Source organism: Cydia pomonella, chromosome 24, assembly GCF_033807575.1.
Source record: "Cydia pomonella isolate Wapato2018A chromosome 24, ilCydPomo1, whole genome shotgun sequence".
Lineage (NCBI taxonomy): Eukaryota > Metazoa > Arthropoda > Insecta > Lepidoptera > Tortricidae > Cydia > Cydia pomonella.
In genome coordinates, this window is record NC_084726.1 from 9,300,280 (window position 1) to 9,319,965 (window position 19,686).

Below are 19,686 nucleotides of genomic sequence, written 5' to 3' on the forward strand. Positions count from 1 at the left end.
GTTCCTCTTGCCTATTCGAGCGGTAGAGGAGAGAGCCAATTAGATAATAAAAGCCAAATTAGCCAAACATTGGCGGACCTCCACTTACAGTTTCAGCGAGATTCTATAATACCAGCCTCTCTTTCTAACAGGTAGCTGCCTCCCCGACGTGCTCTAAGAAATAAATAATAAAATAAGCTTCTTTGTCAAAAAAATCATTTCATCAAGACAATAATAACAAACCCAAATACAATTAGGTTGCATTGTTATATCACTGAGTTCCTATGCCCACCTTTTGTTTCCATCATCAGATCAGCTCGAAGGTACCAAAATATTGCAGATTTTCAGCTTCGTCGAACACCTGGAAGTGGGTCGAATTTAACTTGCAAGATTTGATCTACACTAACTAACATACATACTAACAGGGAAAGTTAAATAAATACTTGTAAAAAAAGAAATAAATAGAAATTTAATATAAATAAACATCTTTATTCATCCAACCAATAACAACTTCCACAGGAAATCAATGAATTTTGAAACTTAGTAGCTTAATACATACAGATGTCTTCCATTATTTCATTTCCTATAATTAATGCATACGATTTTTTTTTTTCCTTTTTACAATGAATTCAGTTGTGCAAACATAAGAGGTAAAATAAAGGTCTAAATTGTTTTGCAATTACATCGATTATAAATCAGAAGTCAAATAAATCACCAGCCGGTCTAGCACATAATTGGCGCGACAGTATCCCGTCCTTCTTTAATTAACATAGTTAGGAAAAGATGGGTAGTCTATCTCGCCGCGAGTTACTGTCGCGCCAATCATGTGCTAGGCCTACTGACACATGTATATGTTTAATATTATCATTTGATAGGTTTCTCTTATTAAGGCCCCGTCTCACTCTCCCCCCGTTCTTGTCTCACTCTCACTGAGAGTAAGCGTGATCGCGAATATCACGCTTGTTTTTTTTTGTTTTGATAAAAAATAAATAATCGACGAGTTCGATCAAAACTAAAATTGCGTATTTTAAGTTCAAGTCAAGATATCAGACGCCTGTATGGACAGGCATTGCCCACATATTTATAGGGAGCGTGCATGAACTGTAGGAGGCAGCACAGGAGCCGTCAGATTTTTGGCGCAAGGAGTAAATGTGATGTTTATTGTTCCGATGTAGCCCACAAGATGGCAGCACTTACTATGCACAAGAAAACACGTGACGTGTACATGTTTATGGTTCCGATTCAGGTCACAAGATGGCAGACCCTCCAACGCGCACGGTCTCTATAATACTACATAGTATACAAATTAGTCATACGCCTGAATGAACAGTGATAAGGAGTTCTCTAGTTGTTTATTAGGCATTGCCCACATATTTATGATACCTCTTATACATAGTATACAAGTTAGTCATAGTCATCTACCCCGGCGAGCCAGCAAACGCCCTCCTCAAGAACGCCATAGCGTGCGTAATATCGGACGCCTGTATGAACAGTACTACGAAGTTATCTAGTTTTTTATTAGGCATTGCCTGTATACTTATGATACCTCTTATACATAGTATACAAGTTAGTCATAGTCATCTGCCCTGGCGAGCCCGCTAATGCCCTCCTCAAGAACGCCATAGCGTGCGTACTATCGGACGCCTGTATGAACAGTACTACGGAGTTCTCTAGATGTTGGCGGACCATCTTGCAAGGGGCCGTGCGTTCCAGCCAGGAGGAGATGTCGGCTACGGTGTAGGTTGCGAGGCGGGATATGTGGGTTTTTCGCTTGCAGATGGATTGGGTTAATCTGAAATGAAAAAAAAAATTTTTTCAAGCAACTGAATGATAAAGAATTTTTTTTTCAAGCAACATTGATTTATAAAAAAAAAATTCAAGGAACTTTGAATGATAAAGAAATTTTTTTGAAGCAGCATTGATTTATAAAAAAAAAAATTTTCAAGCAACTTTGAATTATAAATCGTGTATTCACGACAAACGCGTGCCTTGACTGATATTATCATGTTATTAAAGGTTAGATTTGACAAATCTGTGCGTCATCGTGGATGACACGAACTAAAAACCTACTATGATTTAATAATGAGTACTGAAGTATTGTTTTTTTCTGTATCAGTCTTTTCCATAAACACTGTGGCTGCTAGAATTATTTATCTGAGATATTTCAGTATAATAATTCTATTATATATTTATACTTGAACACAATAATTCTTACTTTTCAATAGAATGTGCTGCCTCAGCGAGCCGATCTTCTGTAGCTTTGTCCAATTTCACTTGCGAGGAAGATCGCTCGCACAGGGAAAACACAAGCGCCCTGTAGCACTGCATGTAGCACGGCCATCTGAAATTATTAGCCTGAACGTTATTTAAAACTTTTGGAGGAAATATATAGTGAATGTAAACATTTTTTTCCTTTATTATTGTCAGAGATCGGATAAATTTGCGTCATTGCTCGCAATAATATGGACATGACTCCAAAATTAATCAAATATGTAATCATTTAATTAATTTCTTAATTGACTTAAATTTTAATTCCTAGTCAATAAATACAAAACTTTGTTAAAGTATAGATTTATTAAAGAAAATAATCAGTATTTTTTCCAAATTTTCTGCAGTCAGTCTATTTCTTTTTACATCAAAAATATACTTAAGTGCTGAAAAACTCCGCTCGCACTCCACTGATGTTAATGGGGCAAACTTAAGTAGTTTTATAGGAATATTATTATTCCAGTATAATTCAGAGTTTATTTTCTGTTCTTTGTTTAGTTTATCCCGATTTTGAGGTTATCGCCCACAACTTAGAAAACCTCGACTCGAATTTCAATATATTTTCCAGAAACATTTCAATCCATTTAACTAAATAATTTTATGGAATTCAACTAGTGTCTATAGCGTCTATGGCGTCCGATAGTATCCCTATTGTAAGTTTTGGCTTGACTAAGTCTGAAGGGTTTGACAAAGCTCGACCAACCTCTAACTCACTATATGTTTATGTTTGTTAAGGTTGTAAACCTCAAAGTACAGATGTCGCTAGTGACGTTGTCACAGTTGCAATGGTTAAATTCGCGGTGAATGACGGATGGTCAGCTGGCGCAATTGGTAACGCATTGGACCGGCAATCCAAAGATGTGCGTTAGAGTCCCACGTTAACCAGAGTTGATCATCGTTGATTTTTTCATTGTGATTGACATCTGTATGTACAGTTTATGGATTGTAATATGGTACGTTCCACAATAATCAGAGATCGGACAAATTTGCGTCATTGCTCGCAATAATGTGGACATGACTCCAAAATTAATCAAATATGTAATCATTTAATTAATTTCTTACTTGACTTAAATTTTAATTCCTAGTCAATAAATACAAAAGTTTGTTAAAGTATAGATTTATCAAAGAAAATAATCAGTATTTTTTCCAAATTTTCTGCAGTCAGTCTATTTCTTTTTACATCAAAAATATACTTAAGTGCTGAAAAACTCCGCTCGCACTCCACTGATGTTAATGGGGCAAACTTAAGTAGTTTTATAGGAATATTATTATTCCAGTATAATTCAGAGTTTATTTTCTGTTCTAAGTTGTGGGCGATAACCTCAAAATCGGGATAAACTAAACAAAGAACAGAAAATAAACCCTGAATTATACTGGAATAATAATATTCCTATAAAACTACTTAAGTTTGCCCCATTAACATCAGTGGAGTGCGAGCGGAGTTTTTCAGCACTTAAGTATATTTTTGATGTAAAAAGAAATAGACTGACTGCAGAAAATTTGGAAAAAATACTGATTATTTTCTTTAATAAATCTATACTTTAACAAACTTTTGTATTTATTGACTAGGAATTAAAATTTAAGTCAAGTAAGAAATTAATTAAATGATTACATATTTGATTAATTTTGGAGTCATGTCCACATTATTGCGAGCAATGACGCAAATTTGTCCGATCTCTGATTATTGTGGAACGTACCATATTACAATCCATAAACTGTACATACAGATGTCAATCACAATGAAAAAATCAACGATGATCAACTCTGGTTAACGTGGGACTCTAACGCACATCTTTGGATTGCCGGTCCAATGCGTTACCAATTGCGCCAGCTGACCATCCGTCATTCACCGCGAATTTAACCATTGCAACTGTGACAACGTCACTAGCGACATCTGTACTTTGAGGTTTACAACCTTAACAAACATAAACATATAGTGAGTTAGGGGTTGGTCGAGCTTTGTCAAACCCTTCAGACTTAGTCAAGCCAAAACTTACAATAGGGATACTATCGGACGCCATAGACGCTATAGACACTAGTTGAATTCCATAAAATTATTTAGTTAAATGGATTGAAATGTTTCTGGAAAATATATTGAAATTCGAGTCGAGGTTTTTTCTAGAGATTACAGTATGGGATAATTTTCTAAACTACGTCGGTGGCAAACACGCATATGTCTCGCCTAATGGTAGGCCTCCACCTTAGCCTATGGACGCCTGTAACTCCTGCGTTGCCGACCCTAACATTACGCACCCTCGTTGAGCTCTGGCAACCTTACTGACTGGCAGGAACACAACACTATGAGTGGGGTCTAGTGTGATTTGGTACTTCACACGAGAAGTGTATATGCTCTGAAGACACCCCTGCAGTTGCATACTTCCCGTATGCTTGTTTCCCATAATGTCCTCACCTGTCTTCCAATATCTCCTCCCTGGACACGAGCAAACTGTTCAACACGGCCGTCGACCCGTCGTACAGCGTAAAGAACGCCGGCCAGGCCACTGTGCACCTTACGCGCTTGTTACAGCACAGAATGCCGTGTATCTGGTGGAGGAGCTCGAAGATCGAGTCTAGGAACTTGTAGTCGAGGATTATCTAGAATTGTATAAATAGATAGTTTAAAAAACATTAATCATTGTCTATTGTAGAGTATTCGCATCAAAATAGATCAGGATCTAACGGGAAAGATGAGATATTGAAGGAACTCTTGAAATATTATAGGCACACCTATAGTGTTTCCGGTATTGTTTGAAACTAACTCAAGGTTTTCCCGAGGGGCTACAGTATGGGGTTCTTCAAAAAAGGAGTGTACAGATTTATAAAGAGTCGGCAACGCGCATGTAACGACTCTGGAGTTGCATGCGTCCATAGGCTACAGTGACTGCTTACCGTGCCGGGCTTAGGCGGGCCGTATGTTTGATTGCCATCGACGTGGTATAAAAAAAATGCACTTGCCTTCAGAAAGCATGTGTAGCAAAGTGAAATTGCTGACGAAGAAATACGATGTCATTTTGCCCTTTGTGTGGCTCAATAATAATAATACACGTTATTAGTTACGTACCCAAAAAAAAATAGAATAATGTGACTGTTTTAGAACTTGTGTAGTAGTAGTAGTAGTGAAGACGGACATATGTTTATATTGCTACTATACTAGAGTTGGTAAGAACCCGCGAGTAGAGTCCTTTATTGAGTTTTTTAAGTGCGATTTAAGAAAGACTCGAGTCTTTAAATAAAGACTTTGTCAAAAAATATATGTTTTATCTATGAGCAACACAAAGGACGATTGTCATTTTTAGGGTTCCGTACCCAAAGGGTCAAACGGAACCCTATTACTGAGACTTCGCTGTCCGTCCATCAGTCTGTCACCATGCTGTATCTCATGAACCGTGATAGTTGAAATTTTCACAGATGATGTATTTCTGTTGCCGCTATAACAACAAATACTAAAAACAGAATAAAATAAATATTTAAGGAGGGCTCCCATACAACAAACATATTTTTTTGCCGTTTTTATAAATAATGGTACGGAACCCTTTGTGCGCGAGTCCGACTTGCACTTGGCCGGTTTTTTAACGATTTGTGCGTAACCCATGAATTTAATGTGGAGACAATGCCTTTCAGAAAACTTTTGTACATAATTTGAGAGTTCTCGTTAAAAGGCTCAAGTCTTTACAAATTACTTAGGTTTCGGTAAGGAATCAAGTTTCGACTTAATGAATAGGGTCTGAAAAACTGAGTTGAGTGGAGTCTTAAGCAACATTATACTTTACTCAGTCATAGGTACCACTCACCTTGAACATCAAATTTTCGGTTAAAATAAATAATATTAATTGTTAAGTAAGTATGTAAGTAAATATTCTTTGTTGCACCAACAATTATACATTTTACATACATGTAAAACTACAAATAAATTTTAAAGAAAAATAGAACCAGGTAACAACAGGCGGTCTTATCGCTAAAGAGTGATCTCTTCCAGACAACCTAAGTAAGTAACCTAAGTATGTTTATTACTAATTTTATTTTTTGTGTGAAATCCTCTTGAGTTGTAAAAAAACATATTGAACAAGAACGACTCATTTAGCATGAATTTTACTTACCCTCCTTGCACCCAAAACGATTTCCGACAGCACCTCCAAACCACTCCTCAACACATCACAAACAACGTCTCCCACTATCACTTCCTTCTCCTCAACCACTATCCTCTCTCCTTTCACTTCCAAACCATACTCATAATTATCTTTAAGCCAGGACCTTAATGTTTTACATGTGTTGTACGTTTGTTTGGACAAGGCGGCACATTTTGGGCCCGTTATGTTGGCTTTGAGACATTGTGTGGTCAAGTATTTCGATACTTTGTGAGAGGTTAAGACTGTGTTCGCTGTAGTTTCATCTTTTAGAGATTGTAGATCCTGAAGAGGTAGAAAGTGGTTTGAATGATACTATTGAAGACCGGTCTAGCCTAGTGGGTAGTGACCCTGCCTATAAAGCCAATGGTCCTGGATTCAAATCCTGGTAAGGGCATTTATTTCTGCGATGAACACAGATATTTGTTGTTGTATACATTGTTGTCTGAGTCCCCACAACACAAGCCTTCTTGGCTTACCGTGGGACTTAGTCAATTTGTGTAAGAATGTCCCTATATATAATAAATAAAATTATATATACATATATATTATAGGACATTATTACACAAATTGACTAAGTCCCACAGTAAGCTCAATAAGGCTTGTGTTATAGGTACCTAGACAACGATATATATAATTATAAATACTTAAATACAAAACACCCATGACTCAGAAACAAAAATATCCGTGTTCATCACAGAAATATATGCTCTTACCAGGATTTGAACCCGGGACCATCAGCTTCATAGGCAGGATCACTACCCACTAGGCCAGACCGGTCGTCATATTTATTTATATTGTATAATCTGTCACATTTAGTACAGTTGTATTGATATTTCTTTATTATTTTTGGATATCTATTATGAGCTATGTGCGTGATAGTGGCGTCCGCCTTGCGGCTATGGAAGAAATTAGTTAATTGATAGTTGAAAAACAACTAATTTTGATCACTATATCACTAAAAATATTTAAAATTAATTGATAGTTTCAAATAGTATAAAACATCGATCGCTGTTAGTTCCATCACCACGTACATCGCGCATAGACAATCCAGAGACAATTAGGTACTTTGTAGATATTGTCATTACTAACTTCACAAATAAAATTACCTTCAGAGTTGCCAAACTGCCTAAATCACCAACAAACTGCTTAGTAAAGCACTCAATAGACGACAACTCCAATACAAACTTCAAAGAAGTACTTATATGTTCCAAGCAACTATCACTAATTCTCTTCTTTTGTGTTTTATCATAAGCCATAAGCAATCTGTTTTTTATGCTGCGCCATATTTTTAAAAACAAACCATCCTTGTCTTTGAAAATGTCGTGGGTTTCGAGTTTCTTCATGTAACGCAGTGATACGTTTAGTAGGTGTATAGATGATTCGATGTGTGGTGCTTTGGAGTCTGGGTTTTGGATCGCTTGTATCTGAAAATGAGAATTAATACATGAATATAATTGTTACTATTGCGACAGAAAACTTATTCAACTTATTCTTAAGTCATGAAGAGTTACTAATTGGTATTACTAGATGGCGTTATGAGTCACAAAACATATATCGTAACCATACCATTGTGTAGTACTGATCGATTCCTTATGAAGGTCTGATACTTACCTTATGATCATTTATTGCACTTTGTTGCACAAAATACTAAATAATACTAATAGTGGACAGGATGGCATTCTGTACCTAAAGCAGCAGCAGAGAAGATTTCAATCTAAGCAAAATAATAATTTAGTAATAATAGCGAGTAAGGGATAATATATCAAGGGTCTGCCTGAAAACCAGCGTTGTAGTAAATACACTGCAACACTATGCTGAGGCAAGCTCCTTTTTAACACTCATGAATATTTCTCCCTCATATATACAACTCAATTGCTTAGTTTTTAAGTTTGAATTTAAGGCTTATTTGTATTAAATGTCACTGTCTGTTAACTCTGCCATTTCATGTGATGTTGAATAAAAATTTTCTATGTCTATATGTCTAATAGATATATTTCGGCTATTACATGACAGTCTAGTTACCATTTTTTTTTTTTTTATACTACGTCGGTGGCAAACAAGCACACGGCCCGCCTGATGGTAAGCAGTCTTCGTAGCCTATGTACGCCTGCAACTCCAGAGGAGCTACATGCGCGTTGCCGACCCTAAACCCGCCCCCCCTCGTTGAGCTCTGGCAACCTTACTCACCGGCAGGAACACAACACTATGAGTAGGGTCTAGTGTTATTTGGCTGCTGTTTTCTGTAAGGTGGAGGTACTTCCCCAGTTGGACTCTGCTCTAGATCTGGAATGACATCCACTGGCTGTGCCCTACCACACAAAGCGAGATGACATTACCGCGAAATACCTATACGACAGCTTACATTCGTGTGACGTAATTAATGGATGATCCCCAATCCACAACACGTCCTTCTACTATAATTCGTTTGTATATGATAATGGTTATAAAGTACTTACAGCATTTTCTATGAAGAAATTCAATCCGGACCAAAGGAAGTCCAAATTCTTACTTTCCGCAGCATCATTTGTTTCACAATACTTCGACAATGTGAGGGAATATGCCTCCATCGCATTCAGTGCCGCCATTATATTGTCAGAAACTACCGAGTCTTCAATGTTGCCAGTATCTTGACTAAACGATCTAGTTTCACTAAAATCTATTTTTTTAAACGCATCCAGCATAGTCTTGTGTATTTTTTCTTGCAAATCGGCTAATATAGATCTGTAAGCGCTTGTAGTAATAGCTCGTTTCTCTTTAGCTATAATCGGTAAAATTATACAGCTTATTTGGAATACTGGATCGCAGAAATACTCAGTTGAGTTGTTTTTGCTTTTTTGTTTTTTGAGAAGTATTTTGACTATGCTTTTGACAATTTCGCTGTCGGTTTTAACTTTTTTCACTCCAGTTTCTAATGTGCTTTTGATCAGAAGCAGGTTATTGGACGTTTTTATTTTAAGTGTCATTAATTCTATTAATGTTATGTCTTGTTGTGAATCTTCTCGTGAATCTAATGTTGTGAAAGAAAACAAGAAATTCACTGGGAATATTTTGTATAAGTCCGGATTCTTTGGGGTTAATTCGTAAATACTTTGCAAAATATGATCAATATTGCGTTTCAATTTTTTACTAACACTTTTCTTCACTGCTAACATTAAAAAAATCGCTGCCAATTGATATTTTTCTTCCAAATAGTAGATCTGCAATTGCTTCAATATTTCCAAATATCCAGCTACTTCACTTTCTTCGGTTACAGATAATTTGTTAAAATACTCTTTCACATCAATGTCTTTTAAAAATAATGTCAAATCAAACTCTGATTTACTCAAAGCTTTTGTCAATTCATCTGCGTTTTCTAGACATTTACTTATATTTTTCAATGTCTCCAACACCAGAGCATTTAGCAATGGTCTATTATTTATCACGGAACTACGTTTAAATATATCTATTTCGATATTACTTAAATATAATTTCACTAAGTATTTTGCCAGTTGTTTTGCGTGTCCCCTTTCTATGTTCGTCATTACAATTTTGTTAAAATAACTGTCATCTTTTAAGCAATCCGAACTGGTAAGTTGCTTTATTAAGTGTGATTTGTCTTCTATTTCCGACTCTGTTTTTATATTTGGGTTTGTTTTTAGTAACTCCACTGCTAGGATTTTGTTGGCTACTAGGTGATCCTGAAATAATTAAATAAATAAATATTATAGGACATTATTACACAAATTGACTAAGTCCCACAGTAAGCTCAATAAGGCTTGTGTTGAGGGTACTTAGACAACGATATATTATATATAATATATAAATATTTATGAATACTTAAATACATAGAAAACACCCATGACTCAGGAACAAATATCCATGCTCATCACACGAATAAATGCCCTTACCAGGATTTGAACCTGGGACCATCGGCTTCATAGGCAGGGTCACTACCCACTAGGCCAGACCGGTCGTCAAATTCAAATGCAAATTGAATATTTCAAATAACAACACGATTATAATAATAGTAGTCAATAGTTTCATTGTACGAAGTTTTATTGCTTACTGCATGTGTGTAATCTTAAATGTGGCTTTCAATCACAGAAGGGTCCTTATGCTTCATATGTGCATAAGTACCCTTCTCTGGTGGAAAGCCTCAAATAACTTTCCAGATATGACACTTGAAAAATAGAATGTTATAAATTTCACGAAACAACGCCATCTGGTGGTAAAGCGACATGTTGATTACAGGGAGTATTATTTTCTATGGAAGTCTACACTATTTATAAATTTAATTATCTCTGGTCAAACTCTATAACTTGTTTTTGTTTTTTTATTCCTAGAACAAGTGATGTTTAGTTTAGACAACGCATATTTTTTTTTTAGTTTTAGGTTCCCAGTCTAATCCTCTCACAAAAATCAAAATTTAGTAAACCACAGTGTGTGTGTCTACCTTCCTATCTTCAGCGACCTCTATAAGCGATCGAAAAGCTATACTAAATGCAAAGCCCATTAAACAAAATAACCAGTGATCGGAACTATGGGAGTAAAACTTTAACAAAACTTATCAAGCGGACGTAAAAAGAGTGCTTATAGCCTTAAACATATTCGAATATCTATGAATGTAAATATTTTTATGGCTGTAAGTACTATACTATTCCTATCCCTATGGACATGAATATTTTTAGGGCTGTATGCACTATTTTATGTCCGCTTAACAAATTTTGTTATAGTTTTACTCCCATAGTTCCGATCACTGAAAATAACTCACCAATTGCAACCTTGAATCCTCCTCCTGAACCTTACCAGCCAGCGTTACCCATTGTTTCGTCTTCAAACACGGCAGTATCGGGCTAAAGTCGATAACTGCACTGGTGTTGCCAGCCTGCATGTCCACTTTAATGTTGCCATATTTTAAATTAATCAGTTTCAGTCTGGAGAAGCTTACGCAAAGCTTTAAAAATGCGTTAGCTAAATTGGGATTCTGAAATGAGATAAAATATTGATTTAATAGTAGATTGTTAAATGTTAACCAGTGGTGGAAGCTATTGTTTTGTAGTTGGTACTGTTGTTGATGAGTTGTACCCGTTGACCCGGGTACGTCCTTAAACTACGTCCACAAGAAAGGTATGGGTATTGTGAATGTCATCTCGCTTTGTGTGGTAGGGCACGGCACAGCGGATGTCATTCCAGATCTAGAGCAGAGCCCAACTGGGGAAGTACCTCCACCTTACAGAAAACCGCAGCCAAATAACACTAGATCCTACTCATAGTGTTGTGTTCCTGCCAGTGAGTAAGGTCGCCAGAGCTCAACTAGGGGAGGGAGGGTTGTTAGTGTCGGAAACGCACATATAACTGCTCTGGAGTTGCAGGCGTACATAGGCTATGGAGACTGCTTACCATCAGGCGGGCCGTATGCTTGTTTGCCACCGACGTAGTAAAAAAAAATCAGAGACGATTTTGGCGTTAGTAGTTAGTTCGAGGGTAATATGGTTACTTTTACCCAAATTAAACACTCTACTTTACATTTCAACTATGAGGAAAGTAGGTTAACAAACAAGAAATGTAGGTTATGAGTTATGACTGCAGGAATTGGCGCCCTTTACATTTTGCTTGGAAAAAATCTAAAACCATAGACAATCAGATCTCAATTTGTTAAAAACAGTGAAACTGAATGAATGAATGAATGTAATGTAATGATAATACTTTAAACATTCATCGTGATTTATATTCATTTATTAACAAATATTTATGTTTATTTTATACATTTAAATATTAAATACAAGTAACTAGTGTGTTTTCTTAATAATGCAATGCAATTGACATTTAATTTCGATAATACTTGGTATGAAAATGCGGAAGCTAATATAAGAGCTTTTAACTGAATAATATGGCATAGGTATATAGCTGTTCGAAGTACAAATTAAAAAAATACTTTCCACCCTAGGCAGGGAAATGTAGTTTTCAAACCGGCTATCAGCCTATGAAAGGTGAACTTTCCGATTAGGAGAGATTAAAAAGAATATTTCGTCACTTGACAACCAACACAAGTTCAGACCCATATTGAACCCTACTAGTACCAAAACAAGGTTGATTTTTCATTTTTTTGCAATTACTGAGTTTTGGTTGTTACTTTATAATTTGATAAGACACTTCTTTTAACGACCGGTTTGGCCTAGTGGGTAGTGACCCTGCCTACGAAGCTGATGGTCCCGGGTTCAAATCCTGGTAAGGGCATTTATTCGTGTGATGAGCATGGATATTTGTTCCCGAGTGTTTTCTATGTATTTAAGTATTTATAAATATTTATATATTATATATATCGTTGTCTAAGTATCCTCAACACAGGCCTTATTGAGCTTACTGTGGGACTTAGACAATTTGTGTAATAATGTTCTATAATATTTATATTATATTTATATTATGTATAAAAAAACACTAAGCAGTATTTAAGAAAAGCGTGAAGCACACTTACATCATGCCTTCTTTACACCTCAATTTTTGTACATAATCTTTGACCGTGCGCATTGGAGGGCCTGCCACCTCGCGACCTGAATCGAAAACTTTAATAATGAACGCCTATAAACAGTCGCTGCCCCATAGAGCACACGCACACACTATTTTATGCCTTGGAGGAAAGAAAACAGGAAGTCTCTGGCATCCCAGCCAGCCAGCAACACATATTCACTGCCAAGAACACGTATGTATGTATTGTATTGGACATTTCGTGAGGTCCGACATCTTGTTGTTCAAAATGCTGCACAAAATGGCTGCCAGGACTCTGGATAGATTTATGATTCAGAAGGAAAGTATCACTCACATAATTTAGTTTCAGTACACACTCTCCCAACTTCTTCAAGCATTCATTCTCGAAGTTTCCAAATGTGTTCCAGAACTCCTCCGCGATGTGGCGCGGGACCGTGTGGTCTGCCATCTTGCTGTTCTCGAAAAAGCTGCACAAAATGGCCGCCAGGACTTCAGCCAGAGTTATGATCGAGGGACCTTGAAGAAAAAGTATAGGTTTTTTTTAGTTACGATTAATGTCTGTTGATAGGAATAATCAATACTACAGTTCAAATATATCAAAAGTAAACAGTAAAAATTAAAACGGAACTAAAAAAGAACCATACTTGGCTTCACTTGTTTTGCTGCATTCACAATTTCACATAATGGTACAGTCAGCGTCAAATACTTTGTAGCAACCAAAGTAGCCAAATAGTTCGGTACACCATATATTTAGTACGGTGTACCAAACTATTTGGCCACTTTGACTGCTACAAAGCATTTGACGCTGACTGTAGCATGACAGCAAACACACAGGACGCACTCATTAATACGCGCGAGGCAATGTTCTCGCGCACAAACCGGTCAGTGCCTCGGCCGAGGCACGTCTACACTAGCCGTTTTGTGCGCGAGGAAATTGCCTCGCACATACGTGCACGCTCGCTCACTCACTCTGTGTGGGCCCGCCGCACATTGCAAAATAATTTAGCGCGAGTCTGGCAAGGTTAAAGACCCGACCAAATGATCTGCCATATTTTCATTACACTACATATTTTATTTTAACTTATAATAGATTATAAATTGACTCAAGAACATATGTTGTTCATAAAAAAAACTCTAAAAATATAAGGGTTGATTTAGCCTCGTTACCCAGCAGCTAGGTCTGCAGTTCGGAGTTAGGGTATGTTAGAAGAAGTATCAGACAAATTTATAGCTTGCCTCAAATACCTAAACTCTTAAATGTGGTAGACATTAAAACTACTACTCTCCAGCTATTAAAACTAGGTAAAAAAAATAGAAACCAGCAAATCTACATGACAAAGATTTCATTCATTTACTTCACAAAAATCACAATAAGAACGCATTTTTACTGAATTAAAAGACAAATGTACCACTACCTTTAAAACCTAGTTTCCATGGCCAAACATATGCCAGGAATGTGTTAAAAGGAGGAAATAGTTTTTAATACTTACTGACATAACCTTCTTCCAACATCATAAGGCAGTGTACTTGGAAATCTTTGTGTAAAGTCACCAGTAGTTCACTGTTTTGCCTAAACATTAACTCTGAAGTCCATCTTCCATACATTTCCACACATTCTTGTGGTATGATATCATTGCTTGTGATTATCTTACTTTTGATCTTCTCTGAATCATCTTCTTTTGATTTTTGTATCAATTCAAATTGCTCTGGGTTGCAAGCTTCTAAAATAAGTTTTACATTTGGTAGTATTTGCGTGATGAATAAAGTGCCTCTGCTAAGTTTAAATAAGGTGTGTAGAAGGCATTTTACCATGGAGGTGTATGTTTCCATAGTGCTTGAATTATTTTTCTTAGCAGCCATAATTGGTGGCAGGATTGTGTCTAACTTTTGTTCAATTAATATTGGATCCAATTGCAATGCTACATTTATTATATTCATTGTAGTTTTATCAGGCTTTCCTTCTAGTTTCAAGAGCCCCATCATAATGCTTTGGAGAAATCCAGTAAAGTTCTTTTTAATCTCAACTTTAGATATCTTCTCACCAAAAGTATCTGTCAATCTGACACTGATATCAACTTCGTTTTTTAGTAAAATATCAAGGAACTTAAGAAAAATATTCCTTTTAATTTTGTCATCATTTTCTTCAAATACAATTGAAGATAAAATCATGTTAGGATTTAAATACTTTTGCGTCATGTTCAAAGATGAAGTAGTAATTATATATAAAGCAAATATAAGCTGATGTTCTCCTTTAAAGCATGACACAAAAACATCAACAAAATTACATAAGAAATTGAAGTCTTTTGAAGTGCGGCCTTTTGGGAACTCGAAGAATGTATTCATTATTTTCAACACTGACTGAATATTGTCTCCTTTTTCCGCAATCAATTCATCAATATTATCTTTTCTTACTAAAGTCTGTAAGAAGCTGATGAAGAAAGTTTTTTTATTCATTGGAAAAAGGATGTTCTGACATAACTCTATAACCAAATTACGATTTTCAGTATCTAGTAAACTGAATATTGTTTCTAAGTTTTCTCCATCTAATAGTTTTATTATAAATTCAAGTTTCTTCTTTGACTCTTTATAGTGTTTTGTGAGGTGAGTTAGAATTCTTGTTGTAAGAATATTAACTTTATTTACATCTTTGATAACAGTGTTTCTTAATAATCGCAGTAATGCAATGGATACAAATAGGTTTTCATCAATATTTTCTGTAACTTGTTTGGCAAGTTTTTCATTTTCCAAGAAGTTGAGAATTGAATGGATATCCTCAAGTGTTAATGTGCTGTTTTTAACATAATCTGACACAATCTGTAATATAAAATATAGTATTACAAATAATAGGTTATTATTGGTTAAGTAAAATAGTAGACCTATTAATTAATTAAGTAATTGGAAATAACACAAAAATACCATCAAAAAAATAGTTTTGTTACCATTCAAATCAGCTTTTCTTTCCATAAATGGCTTTTACTCCTTGCTATGGATTCTGCCAATAACAAGGTGTAGACCTTTGACTTTAAGAAGAGAATGTTTGGTCGGCTAGTCTTAATAAAACACCCCATTTTTTTTCTACTATGTAGTTTAAAGTTTTTATGTGTAAGAGAAATGGAATCTGTGACATTTCAAATAAATCTCTTTTCTCCCTGCTGGTCACCTATACTAACCACCTATGGCACCTATTTATAATCATTCCTTTTAAAATAGACTATTCTTTTTTGTGTTTTCCCTTATTTTAATCATAAGCCATTAACTACTGCAAAAATTACGCCTTTGTTTCAATAAACAAAATTTTATTAAATTACATTGTAGTATATAATAATAATAATAATAATTCAGCCTATATACGTCCCACTGCTGGGCACAGGCCTCCTCTCATGTGCGAGAGGGCTCGGGCTATAGTCCCCATGCTAGCCCAATGCAGATATTATATTAGATATTTTAGTATATAGATATTTATTTTTATTTATTTTATCCCTTGGAGTGGCAGGCCGTTGACTCCCGACCGATTATGTCATCTATTTCAAATTCGTTTAATTGAAATAAAATCAAAATTCCAATAACTCTAAAACAACACATGCCACTGAAACAGTTATTGTTCTATAATAGTATACCTGTATTAGTGTAGTTTTCAAATCGCCACTCAAATCATCACCAATACTGATCCAGCCTAGAATATTCCTTAGCTCCCCTCCAGAGAGTCCATTCTGCTTTGTTATTCCATCGAGCCATTCTGCAACGACTCTCTCCTTTGGACCAGCAGGGAAGTGTGGGGAGTGGATGACATTTCGCGCCAGACAGAGACGTTTTGGTAGGACTATTGTTTTATCTTCCAAGCGCCGTTTTAATTCTGAAAAAATAAAATGTATTTTACATATATGTATAGTAATAGATATTATGTACATGATGTATATTTAAATGTGTGATGACTAAACTATTATATATCTATCTTTCTGTTCTGAAATACGTGATATATAAAGCAAGTTTATATTGAGTTTCAGTCTCAGATACAAAACAATCATGAAGAACTGGTTGAAACATTAGAAATGTAGTGTTGTGCCGAAATAACATAAAACAACTTATTTAGGTTGCTACTATAATATTATATTGTTTAGATTTATATAAAATCATAGAAGTGATATAAATAAATAAATTAATGGAATAATATTGGCTAAACTACAAAATACATTTGGGGTTAAAACAATCCCACATTGTGACTTTTTTAAGTCATAGTTTTATATTAAAACTTACCGTTTAAAGGATTCAGTGCCATTTTTATTGTGGTTCTACACTATATATTATAAAACATTGCTTGATGTTAGTGATATAGTGCTCAATATACGAAAAAAGTATAATTTAAACTATGAGAGTATGCGATTGTCACACGTGCACTTGTTATTATAAGCGTTTCGAAGTTGCTTTGAGCGAGATTGGCCAGCTGTGAATGTGAACATTGTTCAAGCACGTTATTTATATTTATAAACTTAAATTGATGTGTTGTAATTATTTAAAATTAAAATAAAGTAAAACTAAAAAATTTTAATATTTTTAATTACCGAAAATATCTTTATTTAGTTATTTTCTATAGCAGGATTAAAACGCTTTCACTGTCAAATTGACAATAGACTTAAATGTTGCTATACTTAAAAATTAAAAGAGCGCTGGTAGAATTAAGCCGGGCGAGCTGCATTCTTTTTTTTATGGCTTGGTTGGTCGACCTCAAGGGCCTGACACTCTTTGATAGAGAAAGATAGTCTTATTGCGATTCCTATAAGAGGAAAGAGAAAATAGTGCAATGCTTTGTCTTTATCACCGACCGGGTTTTTTTTCATGGTCGGGTTATGGCAGCTTAGGAAGGAGGGTGATGGCGATATACAGAAATTTATAAGAGTGAAAGAGACAAAATCCCGCAAGATGCCATACATTAAACTGTCAATCATATTGTCAAGAGTGCTAGTAAACAACGTGGTTTTCTTATTGTAGAAGTTTTATAAAGTGAATGATTGTGTTTATTAAGTATTTAATGGAGGTGTAAGAAGTTTTTACGTACAATTAACATGGTGGGGTGTTCAGTGGTTGCCTACAAAAGCAATAACTTGCGAAAATAAGCGGGTGTAACATTTCATGCGTAAGTACAAGTTTTTCGTATTTTGATCATGTATTTCTTTCTCAAATCTCACAGGAACCAAGTTACTGAGTTACATCATTACTTGGATTATGAAAAACTTGATAAAATAGGAGATATCAGTAAATTATTGCTAAAAATAAAACAGAAAGTTTGGTTATGTAAACCAGTCAAATTCAGTAGTATTTTATTTAGGGTTGCAAACAAATAGAAAAGAAAGTCCCCTGCAATTACCCCATATTTCGGGAGTTTCAAGCTATTTAATATTTCCAGCTCTCCGACGGAGGATGAAATTGTTAAAGAATGGATTGCGGGAACTGGAAAATCAAATTGGATGCCTCACAAATACTCGCGTATTTGTTCCAAACATTTTGAACAACATTGTGTCCGCAAACTGGGCAAACGAACTTTCATCGAAAAGTTTTCTTTTCCAACCTTGTTCATACACGTAAGTTGGCTGTTATTAAATAAGTAATAGTAACTAGTGGGAATAACCCGTTACACTATACACTATTAGAGTTGGTACATCTTAACATAGGTCTCACAGTGTTTTGAAGTATTTATTTGGGTTCTTTGTACACGGGTCGTCTACGGGTTTTAATGGTATTAAACTCTAACAAATTATTGGGGGTAATTTCTAGGAATTAAAAATCCTACCTATTACCAGTGGGAATTTTATTTCCCAGTAGTTACCAGTGGTAAAAGGTGGGAATAAAATTAGTGTAACTACCTGTGGTAAAAGGTGGACAAAAGTTCCTAGTAGTTACCACTAGTAACAACTTGGTGGTAACTAGCAGGAATAACCCTATATAAGACCACAGACTTAAATTTTTAAATTGTTTCTTGGAGGCTTGGTACATGGGATTACGGATTATATGAGTATTAAACTCTAAAATAATGTATTTATTCAAATTGATTAATTGCCCCGCAGGAGAGGAGAGAGAAAATTCTTTTCTTCATCATGTCATGGAAATCGTCCATTCGTGCACGTCGTCGTCGTGGCAGTCTCAACAGCATTCTGAAGCTATTATTGAACTTCATATAATTGATCCACAGGTTACAAGTGTATGTGTAAATAAAGTTTTCTTGACCCCCACAATATGTACAACGCGCAACACGTAAGATTTTTTATTTAAACATAAATATTCGGTTTTAAGTAACAGTTTTAATGTAAATGACCATGTCAACTTAAAATCATATACTGCGAATCAATATTATAGCTATAAATGTCAGTGCGCTGTGTTCCTTTTCAATATCCGCATCGTCCTTTAGATTTTTAATAATTATATGTCCTAGGTATTAAAAAATGAACACTCTGCTCAAGGCAAAACCACCGAGTGTCACCGGTTCAACTATCGGTAGGATTACCTGCTCGGAAGATGAGTATCTTACGTTTTTAGTAATATTGATGAGCCAATGAGAATCTGCATACGTGTCATACACCTTTCAATCAATAAATTTTTTCAAAAATTCAATTTATTTGTGTTGTTCTCAAGTAAAAGGTACCGCATTGTCGCTTATCATAAGGACGCTCTTACAGGTTATTCGTATAGAGAGCAAGCAAATTGTATCCTTATGGTAAGCGACTATGTGGTACCTTTTACTTGAGAACGACACATTTAATTATTATTTCTAGTAAGTACAGTTATAATAATATAAGTTTTGAATAAAGAAATTACCTCTTTTGATAGTTTATCCTTTTTATTCCAACAATCACCT

The 19,686-nt window shown here is 35.3% G+C and overlaps 1 protein-coding gene and 1 long non-coding RNA gene across 2 annotated transcripts; one reads left to right on the forward strand and one right to left on the reverse strand.

Moving 5' to 3' along the window:
• Window positions 1-447: 447 nt before the first annotated feature.
• LOC133531165 (uncharacterized) lies at window positions 448-17,232 on the reverse strand. The gene is made up of 11 exons (XM_061869297.1): window positions 17,094-17,232; window positions 16,457-16,692; window positions 14,330-15,653; window positions 13,174-13,355; window positions 11,125-11,337; window positions 8,831-10,051; window positions 7,481-7,798; window positions 6,345-6,656; window positions 4,658-4,842; window positions 2,195-2,320; window positions 448-1,771 (listed from the first exon to the last, which is right to left on the reverse strand). Exons 1-11 carry the CDS (start codon window positions 17,113-17,115, stop codon window positions 1,498-1,500), a joined length of 4,413 nt encoding a protein of 1,470 aa, XP_061725281.1. The 5' UTR covers window positions 17,116-17,232; the 3' UTR covers window positions 448-1,497.
• A 334-nt stretch (window positions 17,233-17,566) lies between these two features.
• LOC133531100 (uncharacterized) lies at window positions 17,567-19,657 on the forward strand. Its single transcript, XR_009801451.1, has 3 exons — window positions 17,567-17,970; window positions 18,241-18,415; window positions 18,899-19,657. It is a non-coding gene; the product is annotated as an uncharacterized LOC133531100 (long non-coding RNA).
• The last annotated feature ends 29 nt before the right edge of the window (window positions 19,658-19,686 follow it).